The sequence below is a fragment of the Chelonia mydas genome, chromosome 1 (genome assembly GCF_015237465.2).
Source record: "Chelonia mydas isolate rCheMyd1 chromosome 1, rCheMyd1.pri.v2, whole genome shotgun sequence".
Lineage (NCBI taxonomy): Eukaryota > Metazoa > Chordata > Testudines > Cheloniidae > Chelonia > Chelonia mydas.
Window position 1 is genome coordinate 238,102,294 of NC_057849.1, and position 14,369 is coordinate 238,116,662.

Consider the following 14,369-nt stretch of genomic DNA (forward strand, 5'->3'; position numbering starts at 1 on the left):
CCTGTTCTCAGTACTGGCAAACCAATGTTTCCATCTGAAGGCTTAATAAAAGGCATTAGAGGACCCCCTACCAGGCACCGTATAAGATGTGGATTTGCAGTTGTGGTCTCCACTGGTGCCCAGTTTGGGCAGATGATGGACAGTCACTTGGTACATCTGGCCAGGCTCCACCTCAAAGCGGTTGAAAGTGAAGTTCCACTGAAACAGAGGATGAGGATAGGGTCTTTATGAGACAACTGATCTGTCAAGACACTGAAATTAATAGCTGATCCTGTTCTGTCCCCCCCATTCTTCATCTTTTTTGGCAACTAGGGTGAGAAATGGACTCCAAGCTAATTAAACCTGTCCAGAATTCCCCTGGCCCCATCTCCATGTGCTTGTTCAGAATGGGAAGGGTGTGGTTACTTTTGGGGAGGTCTAAGTCACTATATGGAAACTCTGGGCTGAAATGGGGGAATCACAACCCAGAAATCACTTAATTGTCTGGACAGATTTCAGTTATGTTCCAGGTTGAGGAGAGGTTAAGTAATAATGGGGAAGTTAAGGGAAAAAAGTATTTATACCCACCAATACAGTTTGTATGAGTGAAATTGTGCAAACCAGAATAAATTCTGCAGTGCTCTGTAAGCGTACATATTCATATGGATAGCTAATTGCTTTGACTTGGTGTTTCTCACTTCTATATCATTACCCACAATGCTCTTTACATCAGTGAAGATGTCAAAATTCTAGGGAAAGTCACTATGCTCCTGTAGGCCAGAGTTTTTCTCCACAGTGTGCCTAGTGATCTTAAGAAGTACTGTGCACCTGCAAATACTATTATCCTCAGCAGAAATTGTGGGTACTCAGCTTCTCTCTGAATAAGGACCTTAATGAATGATAAGGGGTGGGGAAAGACTTTGATCCCTCTTATCCCAGTGCTTTCTTCCACGGTGTGGTAAAAAAAGAAAGAAGAAAAAGAGGAGGATTTGGGGCATAAGGAAAGAGTGAATTAAAATTATGCTATAAATGCCATGACTACCATAGATGAAGCAATGATTGCTAAGATTATTTGTATTACAGTAGCATCCAGAAGCTCCACTCTGCTAGACAGTGTACACACACATAGGGCTTGTCTACACTGGCAATTTACAGCACTGCAACTTTCTCGCTCAGGGATGTGAAAAAACACTCCTCGAACGCAGCAAGTTTCAGCGCTGTAAAGCACCAGTGTAGACAGTGCCCCAGTGCTGGGAGCCACGCTGGGAGCTATGCCCCTCGTGCAGGTGGGATTTTTAGAGCGCCAGGAGAGCTCGCTCCCAGCGCTGCACCGCGACCACACAAGGCATGTTAAAGGGCTGCCGCAGCAGCACTTTAGCATTGTATTACTAAGGGCTAGTCTGCACTGGCATAGTCCCAGTTGCCCAGGAGGGCAGGTACAATCCAAAGTACAGAAGTGTGGGAAAAGCGAGCACCGACATTGTCCCCATTTTACAGATAGGGAACTGAGGCACTGAATACATGATTTGCTGGAGGGCAGAGCTGGAAATTGAATCCAGGCTTCCCGAGTCCTAAGTTCACTGCCTTAATCACAAGGCCATCCTTCCTGTTTAAGCATTCTGTGCTATTCACAGGCAGCTTTGCTATTTGACTGAGTGGACAGGAAACAAAGCTGTGAGTTAGAAAACCATTTGTCAGAGCCCTCTTTACTCACCCGGCCTCCATCCGGACGGACCTGAAGCAACAGGCTGTTCTGAAAGTCAAACTGGGCACAGATTTGTCGATTATTATTCACTTGTAGCACAGCCAGCTCCACTCCCTGGAGATACTGAATGCTTGCTGGTGGGAGGGATAGTGAAGGGAGAGGTTAAAGTCTTGTTCTAGCAATTCCAAATCTAAAGATTTTACCTCACCCCACCCCCAGAGATTGCCAGCATGCCCGGGATAGGTCACAAGTCCACTCCCATTCACTTTATCCCATCTGATAAAGCAGATTTACTAAATCCCTAGCTGTCAGCTACCTTCACATGACAAGAGCAGCTCATAAACTGCTGCATCAGTTTGTGGGGCACTTAAATGAAGTGCCATGGGAACTGGCACGAAAGATTCTGGAGAAGGATCTTAAGGAGACTAGCTGCAAGTAGGTGAATGTGGGGTCATGATATCAGAGGCGGAGAAAGTTCTGTTTTATTCATAATGCAAAATACACTTGTGCTGCATGAACAGGGAGCAGAAAGTACATCTAGTAGATAAATCCAGCCCTCTAACTTCACCTCAGAGTATCTCAGTGCTATAATCAGCCCCCCCACGTCCTCCAGCCTTGCATCTCAGGGTGGGTATACACAGTTTTTGTACCATTATAACTATCATTTTAGAAATAAGCATAGTTAAAGCAGTACCACCCTCTAGTAGAGACACAGTTATAAAAGGTACTTGTATTAGAATAGCTTATTTCTGTAAATGTATAGAAATGTAAATGTATAGAAGTAAGTTATACTAATGTCAGCAGATTTATACCTGCATCCAAATTAAAACAGTACAACCCTCTAACTATATCTGTTTCTAAACTGATGTAAAAAAAGGCTTATGTTTTATTTTTGTGGCTACAGACTAACAGGGCTACCCCTATGATCAACTGATGTAGTTATAGTGGTACAAAAATGTGTTTGGACCAGTGCTCAGACAACTCTGGAGTGGACCACTTGACTCACCAGACACCTAGTATTGTTCACCCTGACTCTAGCAACAGTCAGTTTAGGCTGACTAGTGTGTGCAAAGGGGATTTCCCAAGTCTGTGAAAATCAAGTATGCTTGAAGAGTGAAGGGAGAAAGCTGGAGGGCAAACCCTGCAATGTTCCCACACACTAACCCTTATTGTCACTGGCATGAATTTCACAAGGTGCGCAGCTACAGAGCATCTGGTGAGAACCAAGACACATGTACATGTAGGAAGTCTGGATTACAAGAACTGGATTTGATTTTCCAAATGGAAGAAACTTGCACTGGATTCAAGGCAGCTGCACACAAGTGACTTATATTTATTCTGCCTGGACAGACTCCTAACCTGTACTATTCATAGTACAAGAAGGAATATAAAGCTATGAATACTACAGGTTAGGAGTCTGTCCAGGCAGAGTAAATATAAGTCTACTCCTTCCCTCACTTCTCCTTTCCATTAGGCCTTCCCCAACTTCTGGTTTTGTAGACATGTCTTTTTACTATTTTGAGCCCTTCAACCCTTAAACAATTCTTAGCTTCTAGTAAACGGAATGTTTTCTAGCTAGCTCCTCTTGCCATCAGTCTGTGCACATTTGTAAACCTAGTTTGTAAGATCCATCTGCACATTCAGGATCAGTTTGGAGTAAACCTCACTCAATACTGTAGTTGAGATTTTCAAAGTATCATCTATGAAGTATAAACTTGATTAAAAAACCAGACTATCATGATCCCAGTTTAGGGCTTTGGACTGCAGGTCTTTATCAGACACCGACTGCACTGGGAGCCCACCCTCAGCTTGGTAAAGTTAAGCACCACTGTTGTGCTTTATTTTTTCCACATTAACTGCTGCCCTTCCATTCTAACAACACCATTTGATCTCTGTTGAACACTAAGTAATAAGGGAGGGAGAACTGCACTAACATTTACTCACTTCATGTCCTTTGACCCAGTAGACAAGCTGTCCAAAACCCATCTCAAAGCTCGACTTCCACAGCTGGACCAGTGAATGACCGCAAATACTACCGTCCAATCACTCTCTTTCAGAGATTCCATAATCTCTCTAAGCACCTTCCCTTCCATGTCTATGTTAAGTGATCGCTTACCATCAGTAGCCAGCTTCCACTCTATCCGCAGCACAGGAAGCCGTTTTCCCTCATCATGGAAAACATCAGAGTGGACATCAAGAACACTGGGAGCGGAGGGCGTCCACGTGGAAACCTGTAACCAGCTCTGGTCCATGCAGGTACCTGTCAGTCAAATCAAAGAGGTTTCTTAAGCTTATTTCCATCCCCTGTGGTAATGTATTAGAGTGGCTGGTGTTTATGTCCACCATGGCTCACTGCTGGATGACATAAGGCCTGCACAAGTGCATGCAACCATGCCCTCCTCTAGTGCAGTGGTCTTCAAACTTTTTCATTTGGGGACCCCTAAAAAAATTCAAGTGGAGACATGGACCCCTTTGGAAACCTTAGTCTGTGGACCACCAGGGGTCCGTAGACCACAGGTTGAAAAATACTGTTCTATGGTAACAACAACCTTTCGCAGATCCCTTAGACAGTCTGCTGGTCCACAGACCACAGGCTGAAAACCAGTAAACTCTGCTGGCAAGGTCACTGACATTTTCTTTCATAGTTCTTGTAGTGGAAAGCTGTTCTGAGAGCAGATAGACCCAGTCATGCTGTGTGAACTATGAGTATTATAATCTTGATGTGTCTTTTGGGGAAAATATTTTTCTTTGCAGATTTTTAAGGCAAAAAGGGAACATTATGATCATCTAGTCTGATCTACTGGTCAAAACAGGCCATATAATTTTGCTCAGTAATTCCTGCATCAAGTCCATAACTTCTTGTTAAACTAGCTCATATCTTTTAAAAAGAAGTCTAATCTTGATTTAAAAACTTCATCTTGAGGGAGATTCCACCATATCCCCATGGCAATTTGTTCCAATGGTTGATTACTCTAATTGTTAAAAAATTCTGCCTTATTTCTAGTCTGAGTATTACATCTTCAGCTTTCAGCCATTGGCTCTTATGTTTTGCTAAATTAATGAGCCTTCTGGATGGGAATATAATCAACGTGGCTTTATGGAAAAAGAATCATGTCAAACTTGATTTCATTTTATGACAAGATTACAAGTTTGATTAATAAAGGTGACTGCATAGATGTTAAATACCTATTTACCACCACACAACATTCGGATTAAAAATAGCACTATACAGCATCAATAAGCTACACATTGAGTGACTTAAGTAGTGGCTGACTGGCAGATCTCAAAAAACAGTTCTCAGTGGGGAATCATCATTGAAAGGGGGTGTTTCTAGTGGAGTTCTGCGGGGATCCGTGCTAGGCCCAATGCTCTTCAGTATTTTTATCAATGATCTGGAAGTAAATATAAAAACATTGCTGATAAAATTTGTGGATGACACCAAGACTGGCAGAGAGGTAAATAATGAAGCGGTCAGGATAGTCATACACAGAGACCTGAATCACTTTGTAAACTGGACCCAACTCAGCAAAATACATTTGAATACAAAATATTCAAACATAATGTCATACATCTAATATCAGTGAATACACATCATATCTACAGAATGGGGGGCTGTATTCCAGAAAGCAGTGAGTCTGAAAACGATTTAGGGGTTATAGTAGACAAACAAGAGCTCCCAATGTGATGCTATAGCAAAAAGGGCTAATGCAATCCCTGGACGTATAAACAGAGGGGGAATAAGCTGGGAGGTGATTTTATGTCTGTATATGGCATTGCTAAGATTGATATGGAAATATTGCAGCTAGTTCTGGTGTCCACATTTTAAAAAAGGGGTGTTAAAAATTGGAGAGGGTGCAGACAAGATCCATAAAAATATCTGAGGGCAGGAAAAATGCCTTACAGTGAGCTCTGTTTAGCATATCTATAAGAAGATCAAGAAGTGACTTGATTATGGTGTATAAGTACCCTCATAGGAAGACACCACTAGGCACTTAAGGGCTCTCTATTGTAGAAGACACAGGCATAACAAGAATAAATATCTGGAAGCTGAAGCCAGACAAATTCAAATTAGAAATAAGGCACACAATTTTATCAGTGTGGGTAATTAATTACTGGAACAAAATACCATGGGAAACAATAGATTCTCCATCTCATGAAGTCTTAAAATCAGGATTGGATTTCTCTCTAGAAGATATACTTTAATCTAACACAAATTATTTATCTTAATACAGAATAACTGGATTAAATTCCATGGCCTGTGTTATACAGGAGATCAGACTAGATGGTTTAATAGTGCCTTCTGGTCTTTAGAAACAAACAATTATGAATCTACCATCAGCAATGTTATTCCCATTTAGGTACTTCTACACTGCTCAGGTTCTCTTAACTTTCTCAGACAAAACCAAACAGATTGAGTTTATTTAGTCTTTCACGGTAAGGCAGGTTTTCTAGATGCTGACTCATTCTTGTGGCTCTTTTCTGAACCCTTCTGGTTTGTCAACATCCTTTCTGAAGTCCCAAAACAGTCTCACTGATGCTATATATACTGGTAATAACACCTCCCTATTTCTACTCAATATTCCCCATTTTATACAAACAACGATTTCATTTGCTCTTTTAGTCGCCTCATTGCACTGGGAGCTCACGTTAGTTGGTGACTTCCATCAGTATGTCATTTGCAAACTTTACAAGTAATGATTTTACATCTTCTTCCAGATCATTAATAAAAGTATTGAATAGCATTGGGCCAAGAATGATCCTTGTGAGAGCATACCAGAAACACACCCTGTGGATGATGATTCCCCATTTACAATTACTTTTGCAGATCTCACAGTTAGTTAATGGATTTAAAAATCTAGCTACGTATCATATTAATTACATATAATGCTAATTTTAAGTCCCATAAGGTATTAAGACAATGCTTTACATAAGTCTAAGTATATTACGTCAGTTACCTTTGTCAACCAAACTTGTAATGTCATCAAAAACAGTATCAAGTCTGACCAGACGTATTTTTGAGAAAACCATGCAAATTGGAATGAATTATACTACCAGCCTTTAATTCTTTATTTATTGCACCCCCCACCAGCCTTTCCATGCTTTTGCCCAGGATAGATGTTAAGCAAACTGGCCTATCCAGAGCATCCCTTTTAACCCCTTTTTAAATATTGGCTCATTAGCCTTTTTCTCCGGCACTTCCCCAACACTGGACTTCAAGATTGCTTAAACACTCAGTGAATTAAATATTCAGTTCACTTAATGGCTCAGAGAGCTGCTTAGCCAATTCTTTAAAAACCTCTTAGGGTATGTTATCCATTCCTGCAGATTAAAAGATGTTTAACTTTGGAAGTTGTTTAATATCCTTCCTAGTTACCATTGGAATAGGAAGTATTTAATTTTCCATTGTAAGACACAAATACAATACCCAGTTTCTTCCCAAGTATAGAATATAGCTATTGAATACTTCTGCCTTTTCTGCATCATTCCTGATAATTTTAACATACATATCTAGTAATGGACCTATACCAATGCTAAGCTTTATTTTGTTTCCATTTTGTATCAATTTGCTGAAGATCATGCCTGCTAACTTACAGTCACTGCTATCAACTTTTTCATTGTTTTATTGTTCTTTAGCAGCACTAAGTTTACATCTAATTTTACCTGCTGACTTAGTGAGCATAGTGTGGGATGGATATGTATTACATACTACAAAACTTACCCTAAAATCTCACCATAATTTTTTTTTTTTTAATTGACTCAGTTTTGAACGGAAGCGAAAAAATTATGGATTTGCTCTTTTCAAGAACTCTGGCCTGAAAATAGGTCTGAAAAGAGACCTGAACTCCTATTTCCCTGTTGGAAAGAGCTGGTTTTGGATTAGGCAGGCAGATGATAGTTCATAATGCTGGTTAACAGGATAATGCTTAACTTTGCCACCTCTCAGTGGCTTAAACAGAGGCACTCACCATCTGACTTCAGTTACAAAAAAGTGAGAGGAGGGAATATACCAGAAAGAAGAAAAACTGACTTACTATTTCTTACGAGGCAGTTTAGATCCTGTGGAGAAAACAAGAAAGTTATTGAGAGAATAGAAGTTGTTTTCTCATTTATTCATCCTGATCTGGTGACAGAGGGGCACAGACAAGAGCAACAAGTACGGCCTGGAAAAACTGACTTACCAGGAAACAATAGCATATAGCTTGGCTAAATTACAGCTCAGGGGTAGGCATGATAACTATCTACAAGTACTTGAATAGAGCATTTAGGGTGACATTATTGCTAGGACTAATGGGACGAAATTAAAAAGAAAATGTAGGTTGAATATCAGGAAAAGCTGCCTGAAATGAAGTCCAGTTAGATTGTAGAATAGTCTTGCAAGAAAGGTGGTGAAAGTCCCATAGCTCAAATCAGATAGGTCTGTCTTTGCCATGATGGCTACAAATTATTACCATCCAGCACTGGTCATGCTGGCAGTTACCTACAACTTCTGAGATCATTTTGACCTACACTGTGAACTCTCGGGGGCAGAGCCTGTCACTGTGGTATTTGTTCGTATAGTGCCTAGTACAATGAAGCACTCTTCTGTATTTGAGGTCCATAAGTGCTAGAACAGAATCGAACAGAAATAAATATGGTCACTTTACAAACTGGATTGGACAAATCACTGGAGAGAAACTGTAGAGAACAATCCTGCATTGCCTCAAGGGAGATGGACTGCATGAACTAATCGTTGTTTTCCACCTTTAATTTCTATGGTGCTCTTCAGAACCAAGGCACAGAAAGTGGTTTAGCATCTTTAATAAGTACCAGTCCTCTAAAAGGAGAGTCTGTTTTTATCCTGTTGAGAACCACTTTTAAAGCTGAACTACAAAGAGGGAAAAAAATGAGTTACTGCCCTTTTATACTTTATGAAGAATCAAGATGGCCTGAAAAGAAATAAAAAGGCAGAGGGAATGTGATTCTACTTCTTTTTCCACATGTCTGGTCTACCTTGGAAAACTATGGTCTTGTCTTCACTAGGAAACTGGTGCATTCTTAACCTGAGAGTTAGCAAACATGAGGTAAAAATCCTAGCGAAGACAAAGCCATTTGTAGTTTCCACATGATTTATAGGCTCCCGCACAATTTCTGGCTTCACTATGAAAAAAAAAAAAGCGTGCTGTAACAGAAAGAACTTCAAAAAAATCCTTCAGCAAACCATGGAAAACCAGATTTGACATTACAGATGTTTTTAAGGTAACAAAATAAAAATTAAAAGCCTCTTCCAGGCCCTTGTTACATACACCACAAAGCAGGGGTGGGGAAACCTTTTGGCCCAAGGGCCACATCTGGGTGGGGAAATTGTATGCAGGGCCATGAATGTAGGGCTGGGGCAGGAGATCGGAGTGCGGGAGGGAGTGCGGGGTGTGGGAGGGGATGCGGTGCAGGAAGGGGCTCAGGGCAAGGGCTTGGGGTGGAGGAGGGGATTGGGGGCTCAGGGCAGGGGTGCAGGAGGGGTACAGGGGCCAAGCTCCGGCCTGGTGCAGCTAACCTCGAGTGGCTCTAGGGTGGCAGTGGCATGCAGCGCGACTAAGGCAGGGTGCTCTGGCCCCGCGCTGCTCCCGGAAGTGGCCAGCATGTCCAGCAGTGGCTCCTAGCGGTGGGGTGGGGCAGGCGGCTCCGCCGCATGCTGCCCTCACCTGCGGGTACCACCATCCTCCCTCAGGGGCAGCAGGGATGCAGTACCGGCCGCTTCCAGGAGTGGCACGGGGCCAGGGCAGGCAGGGAGTCTGTCTTAGCCCCACTGCCTTAGCCCCACAGGGCTGGCAATCCCGCTGGCCAGATTGAAAGCCTTGATGGTTCATATCTGGCCCACAGGCCTTAGTTTGCCCTCCCCTGCCATAAAGTATAAAAGGGTACAAATGTAATTTTAACAATAGTACTTTGCAGGTAAACATATCTGCATGTCTCGTAAGTAATGTCCACAGAAGTACTTGAGGAACAGGTACTCAATTCACTACAAAATTCGGGTCACATCAAAGGTCATCATGTCAGAGAACTTATTACAAAGCTGGAAAATACTGTTCCAATGGCATGCAGCAGGCCGTTCAAGTTGTACCAATCCAAGAGGAGGTAAGGTCTGACTAATCTGGCCATTCTAAATTTGTGAGTTACACAGAGACTTATGTAAGAATTTACCTGAGAGCTAAAATAAACCTGGTGAAGAATGTTTTCATTTACAAGGGACACTGTCATGTAGCTTATGTTCAACATTTAGGTTTTGAAAAACAAAGAGTTTCACTAGAACTGGCAGTGCCTATACTCACTACTATCCTCCAAACACAGAATTAGGGTTAAGGTAGGAAAACACTCTCTCAAATTCAGAGAGAATCAGAGCCTCCAGCTATTACTCAATAGGAGAGAAGAAACACCAAACCCCCCAAAACCAGCAGCTCATCAATGGGAATGACCATTGCACCCACCTCACCTGGACCCCTTACTTCTAGTCCCCAAATAACTTATTGGGTGGGAAACCAGACTTCCAGCCTCATTACTAGATTCTTGCACTAAGGCCCCCGATTCTGCAAGCACTTAAGCATATGCCAAAGTCCCACTGAAATCAGTGTTTCATCTTCAGCTTTACTTAACTGGGGCCTAAGCACTGGCACCACTAGAAACTCTGATTAACTGTGCCCTCCAGTGTGTAGAAGGACCATCATGATCAGAGCAATACTGAGATTACACTTAGCTTCAAGTTTAATATTAATGGAAAAAATACTTGGCAGGCCAGGCCTCTGTCTTTAAAGCTCTTAACACACTAAAATTAGTCGGTCAGTCAACTAAAGTTGATATTTTGAACCATGGCACTCAAACTAATTTAAGAGTGCCTTTGCATCAATTAAGTTAAATTGATGCAACTTCTATGTTTAGACAATTCCTAAATTGGATTTTTACATTCTATCAGAGTTAATAAAGTGCCTGTAAACACAAGAGGGGACATTTTCTCACCACTTTTATATCTTCAAATGAGAACAGTTTGCTTGGATTGAAACATTCCCATGTAGCATCTGCAACCCAAACTTTGTTGTACTTTGCCAGTGAATGAGAAGTAGAAAGTGATTAGATATTGGGTAAACCAACGTGAAGTCAGCAAATCTATTTTTACTGTTCAAATGGAGAGAAATACAATTAAAGGAACATAATAAATGTTGAAAAATTTAATTATCACAATAGCGTAAGTGTTAGTAACAGAATTAAAGGATACATAAGGGTACGTTATTTACTGAAAATGTCCCTTTAAACAATAAATTTAAAGAAAGTAATGGGCCCCAGATTATGAAAATTTGATTTAAAAAAAACAAAAACATTCAAGATACAAAAGGACAAGTCTGACAAACAATTACTTTCCTTTAGATAAAACCAATCACCTAAATTAAATCATTCCATATTTGGACAATTTTAGATTCCCAGTAATTATTGTAAATTGTACTTCATTATAAAGTCCTTGCATAAACGGTGATAAGTTATTTACACAAAAGGCAAAGCCATCTGCTTTCATTTAAGTGTTGGTTTTCTTATCAGCAGATAAGTCATGGGTGCCTGGAAGCACAGCTGTTGTTCCAACATTTCTTGGTTTGGCACCCACTGGGAAACATTTGACAACTGCAGGCCCAATGGGAGTATAGTCACACAAGAAGCGGGTTCTTGGATGGAGAATTTGGAAGCAGCAGCAGCCAGGAGTTCTGCCTTCGCAGAGAAGGAATGGTGACTCACCCTGTGCAGAAACTGTGGTTCTTTGAGATGTGTCCCCCTATGTGCGCTCCACTCTAGGTGCGCTTGCACCCCCTATACCTTCAATTGGAGATTTCTCATAGCACAGGCCAAACGGGCACTGCATGTGTGTTACTCAGCCTCACGGCATTGTTATATAGCACTGCGTGGGCTAACCATCCTCAGTTCCTTCTCTACTGCAAAGCCTGCCCCATGACAGGGAACTCTGAAGCAGAGGGGAAGGAGGGAAGGTAGTGGAACAGCTATAGGGACACACATCTCAAAGAATCACAGTTACTGCACAGGGTGAACAACCATTTATTCTTCTTCAAGTAGCATCTCCATGGGTGCTCTACTCTAGGGGACTACTGAGCAGTCCCCCTTTAAGGAGGAGTGAGCTTCAGTCCAGTGCAGAAGTGCAGCTGAGCCAAACACAGTATCAGAAGCAGAGTTACAAATTACTGCATAGAATCCCAAGTTGTGGCTTTACATATTTCAATGATAGGAACTTTTCTTAAGAAAGACTGTGGAGATGGAAATGGATCTCAGCATGAGCTCGTATGTCAGTGGGTGCTTCGAGATTATGAGACTAGTAGCAGCTACGAATACAGTCAGTTCTCCACCTAGAGAGCCTCTGTTTAGAGATTTTTAGCTCCTTTTGTTCTGTCGGTGATCAAGACAATCTGAAAGTCTGCTTGAAACTTTTAGTCCTATCAAGGTAGAAGGCCAAGGCTTCCCTGACATCAAGTGTGTGGAACAACACCTCCCCCTTATCCCAGTGAGGTTTAGAGTGGAAGATGGGGAGGTGAATAGGGTGATTAATATGGCAAAAACTTGAGGTACAGTCATGTGACCTTGTCTCTGAAAAATATTGTGAATGGGGGGTATGCCATAAAAGCCCCTATTTCCCCCCCCATACTCATCAAGCTGATGTGATAGCAACCAGAAATGCCGTTTTCATCAATTAATGGAGGAGTGCACAGGCAGCCTCAGGTTCAAACAGTGGTCTTGTAAATCATTTGAGAACCAAACTGATGTCCCAAACTGAAGTAGGGCATTTAACTGGCAGAAAAAGATTGCAGAGGCCTTTGAGAAACCTCATTGTCACTGGGCAGGCAGAGTACCCCTCTACTGGAAAATGGAAGGCCCTGATGGCTGCCAGATGAACTCTAGTGGAGCTCAGCAATAGCCCTGAGCTCTTTAGTTCTAGAATGCAGGCCAGTATGTCTGGCAGCAAAGAAGTTGCTGGTTCAATGTGTTTGACATCATACCAGCATGCAAATCTTGTCCATTTTTGTAAGTGCAGTGTGCAGACTCTTTTCTGCTGTGTAGTAACGTTCTTTTTACTTGCTGTGAACAGCCATTTCCATGCCTGAGAACCATTGACAAGCCATGCTTTAAGGTGAAGGATTCTGAGGTGGGGTGAAGGATCTTCCCACTCTCCTGGGAAAGGTGACGAGGAGTGGCATGGAGAGTGATCAGTGAGAACATGGCCAGCTGTATCAGGTAAGGAAACCATGTTTGTCTGGGCCATGTCAGAACAATAACACTGGCCCAGTCCTTTCTTAATTTGAGTAGAACTTTGGATATCAGAGGAGTTGCGGGGGGAACTCCTACAGAAGACCCATTGACAACTGGAGGTAAAAGGCATCCCCCAGGGATCAGTGACCGGCCGGGCTCTGGAGCAAAACTGGGTGCATTTCCTGTATATCACCTTGATGAAAAGGTCTATCTGAAAAGTGCCCCATTGTCAAAATATGTGGTGAAGTATGGTGGAATCTATCTCCCACTTGCGGTCTTGAGAGAAGTGTCTGCTGAGCATGTCCATGGTCATGTTCTGAACTCTGAGAAGGTAAACTGTCGTGATGACAATCTGATGGCGCATACTCCAATTTCAAACTTTATAGCCTCAGCATGCGGGGAGTGGGGGGAATCTTGCTCTCCCATGCTGGTTTATATGAAATATGCATTATATGTTGTATGATCTTTATGTGTTTGCCTCTGATTAGTGGCAGAAACTGGATACAGGTGTATCTGAATGATTTGAGTTCCAGGAAGTTGATGTGCAGAGTGGTTTCCTGGGGCATCCACTTGCTCTGAGCTGTATGGGTAGGGCCCTACCAAATTCTTAGTCCATTTTTGTAAATTTCATGGTCATAGCATTTCAAAAAACTTGAATTTCATGGTTTCAGATATTTAAACCTTAAATTTCATGGTGTTGTAACAAACATGAATATGTATTTTTAAAACAGCAAAATATAAATATGTAAAGTCCTTAAGACTCAGTGTTTCTCAAACTGGGGGTCCAGACCAAAAAGAGAGTTTACAAAGCTATTGTAGCGGGGGGGGGGGGGGGTCTCAGTATTGCCACTCTTACTTCTGCGCTGCCTTCAGAGCTGGGCAGCCAGAGAGTGGTGACTGCGGGCCAGCACCCAGCTCTGAAGACTCCCCCCCCTCCCCCCACCAGCAGCAGCGCAGAGGTAAGGGTAGCATATACAAGAGGTATAGTGGCAACAGTATGGCTACCCTTACTTCTGCGCTGCTGCTGGCGGCGGTAGCTCTGCCGTTAGAGCTGGGTGCCTGGGAAGTAGCCACTGCTCTCCAGCCGTCCAGCTCTGAAGCATAGGGTAAAAGTACACAAAAGACCAGATTTCACAGGGGGAGCCCAAATTTCACTGGGTGAGATGCTTTTTCATGGCCATGAATTTAGTAGGGCCCTATGTATCAGTGTCTAGATGCATGTGCTCCCAATCCCAACAGGGAAGCAACTGTTATTATGACAACCACTGAGGAAGGGTGAGTGAATGGGACTCCAGCACACACATTATGGGGTCTTTCCACCAATGAGACATTCCTTTACAGAAGAGGGCATGGAAAGCAGTGTGTTTAAATTGTGTCTGGTCATCCTGAACCAACCTGGAAGGCATTGCATGAG

At 42.4% G+C, this 14,369-nt stretch overlaps 1 protein-coding gene across 2 annotated transcripts in view; it reads right to left on the minus strand.

Annotated features, from left to right (window-relative positions):
• The window catches only part of IL17RA (interleukin 17 receptor A), a 44,416-nt gene that overhangs the window by 14,659 nt on the left and 15,388 nt on the right, over window positions 1–14,369 (minus strand). For both annotated transcript variants that reach the window (XM_037877787.2, XM_037877783.2), the window contains exons 2-5: window positions 7,717–7,741; window positions 3,801–3,944; window positions 1,694–1,818; window positions 72–198 (exon numbers count right to left, since the gene is read on the minus strand). In XM_037877787.2, coding sequence (XP_037733715.1) covers window positions 72–198; window positions 1,694–1,818; window positions 3,801–3,944; window positions 7,717–7,741 — 421 coding nt within the window. The remainder of the gene's footprint in view (window positions 1–71; window positions 199–1,693; window positions 1,819–3,800; window positions 3,945–7,716; window positions 7,742–14,369) is intronic.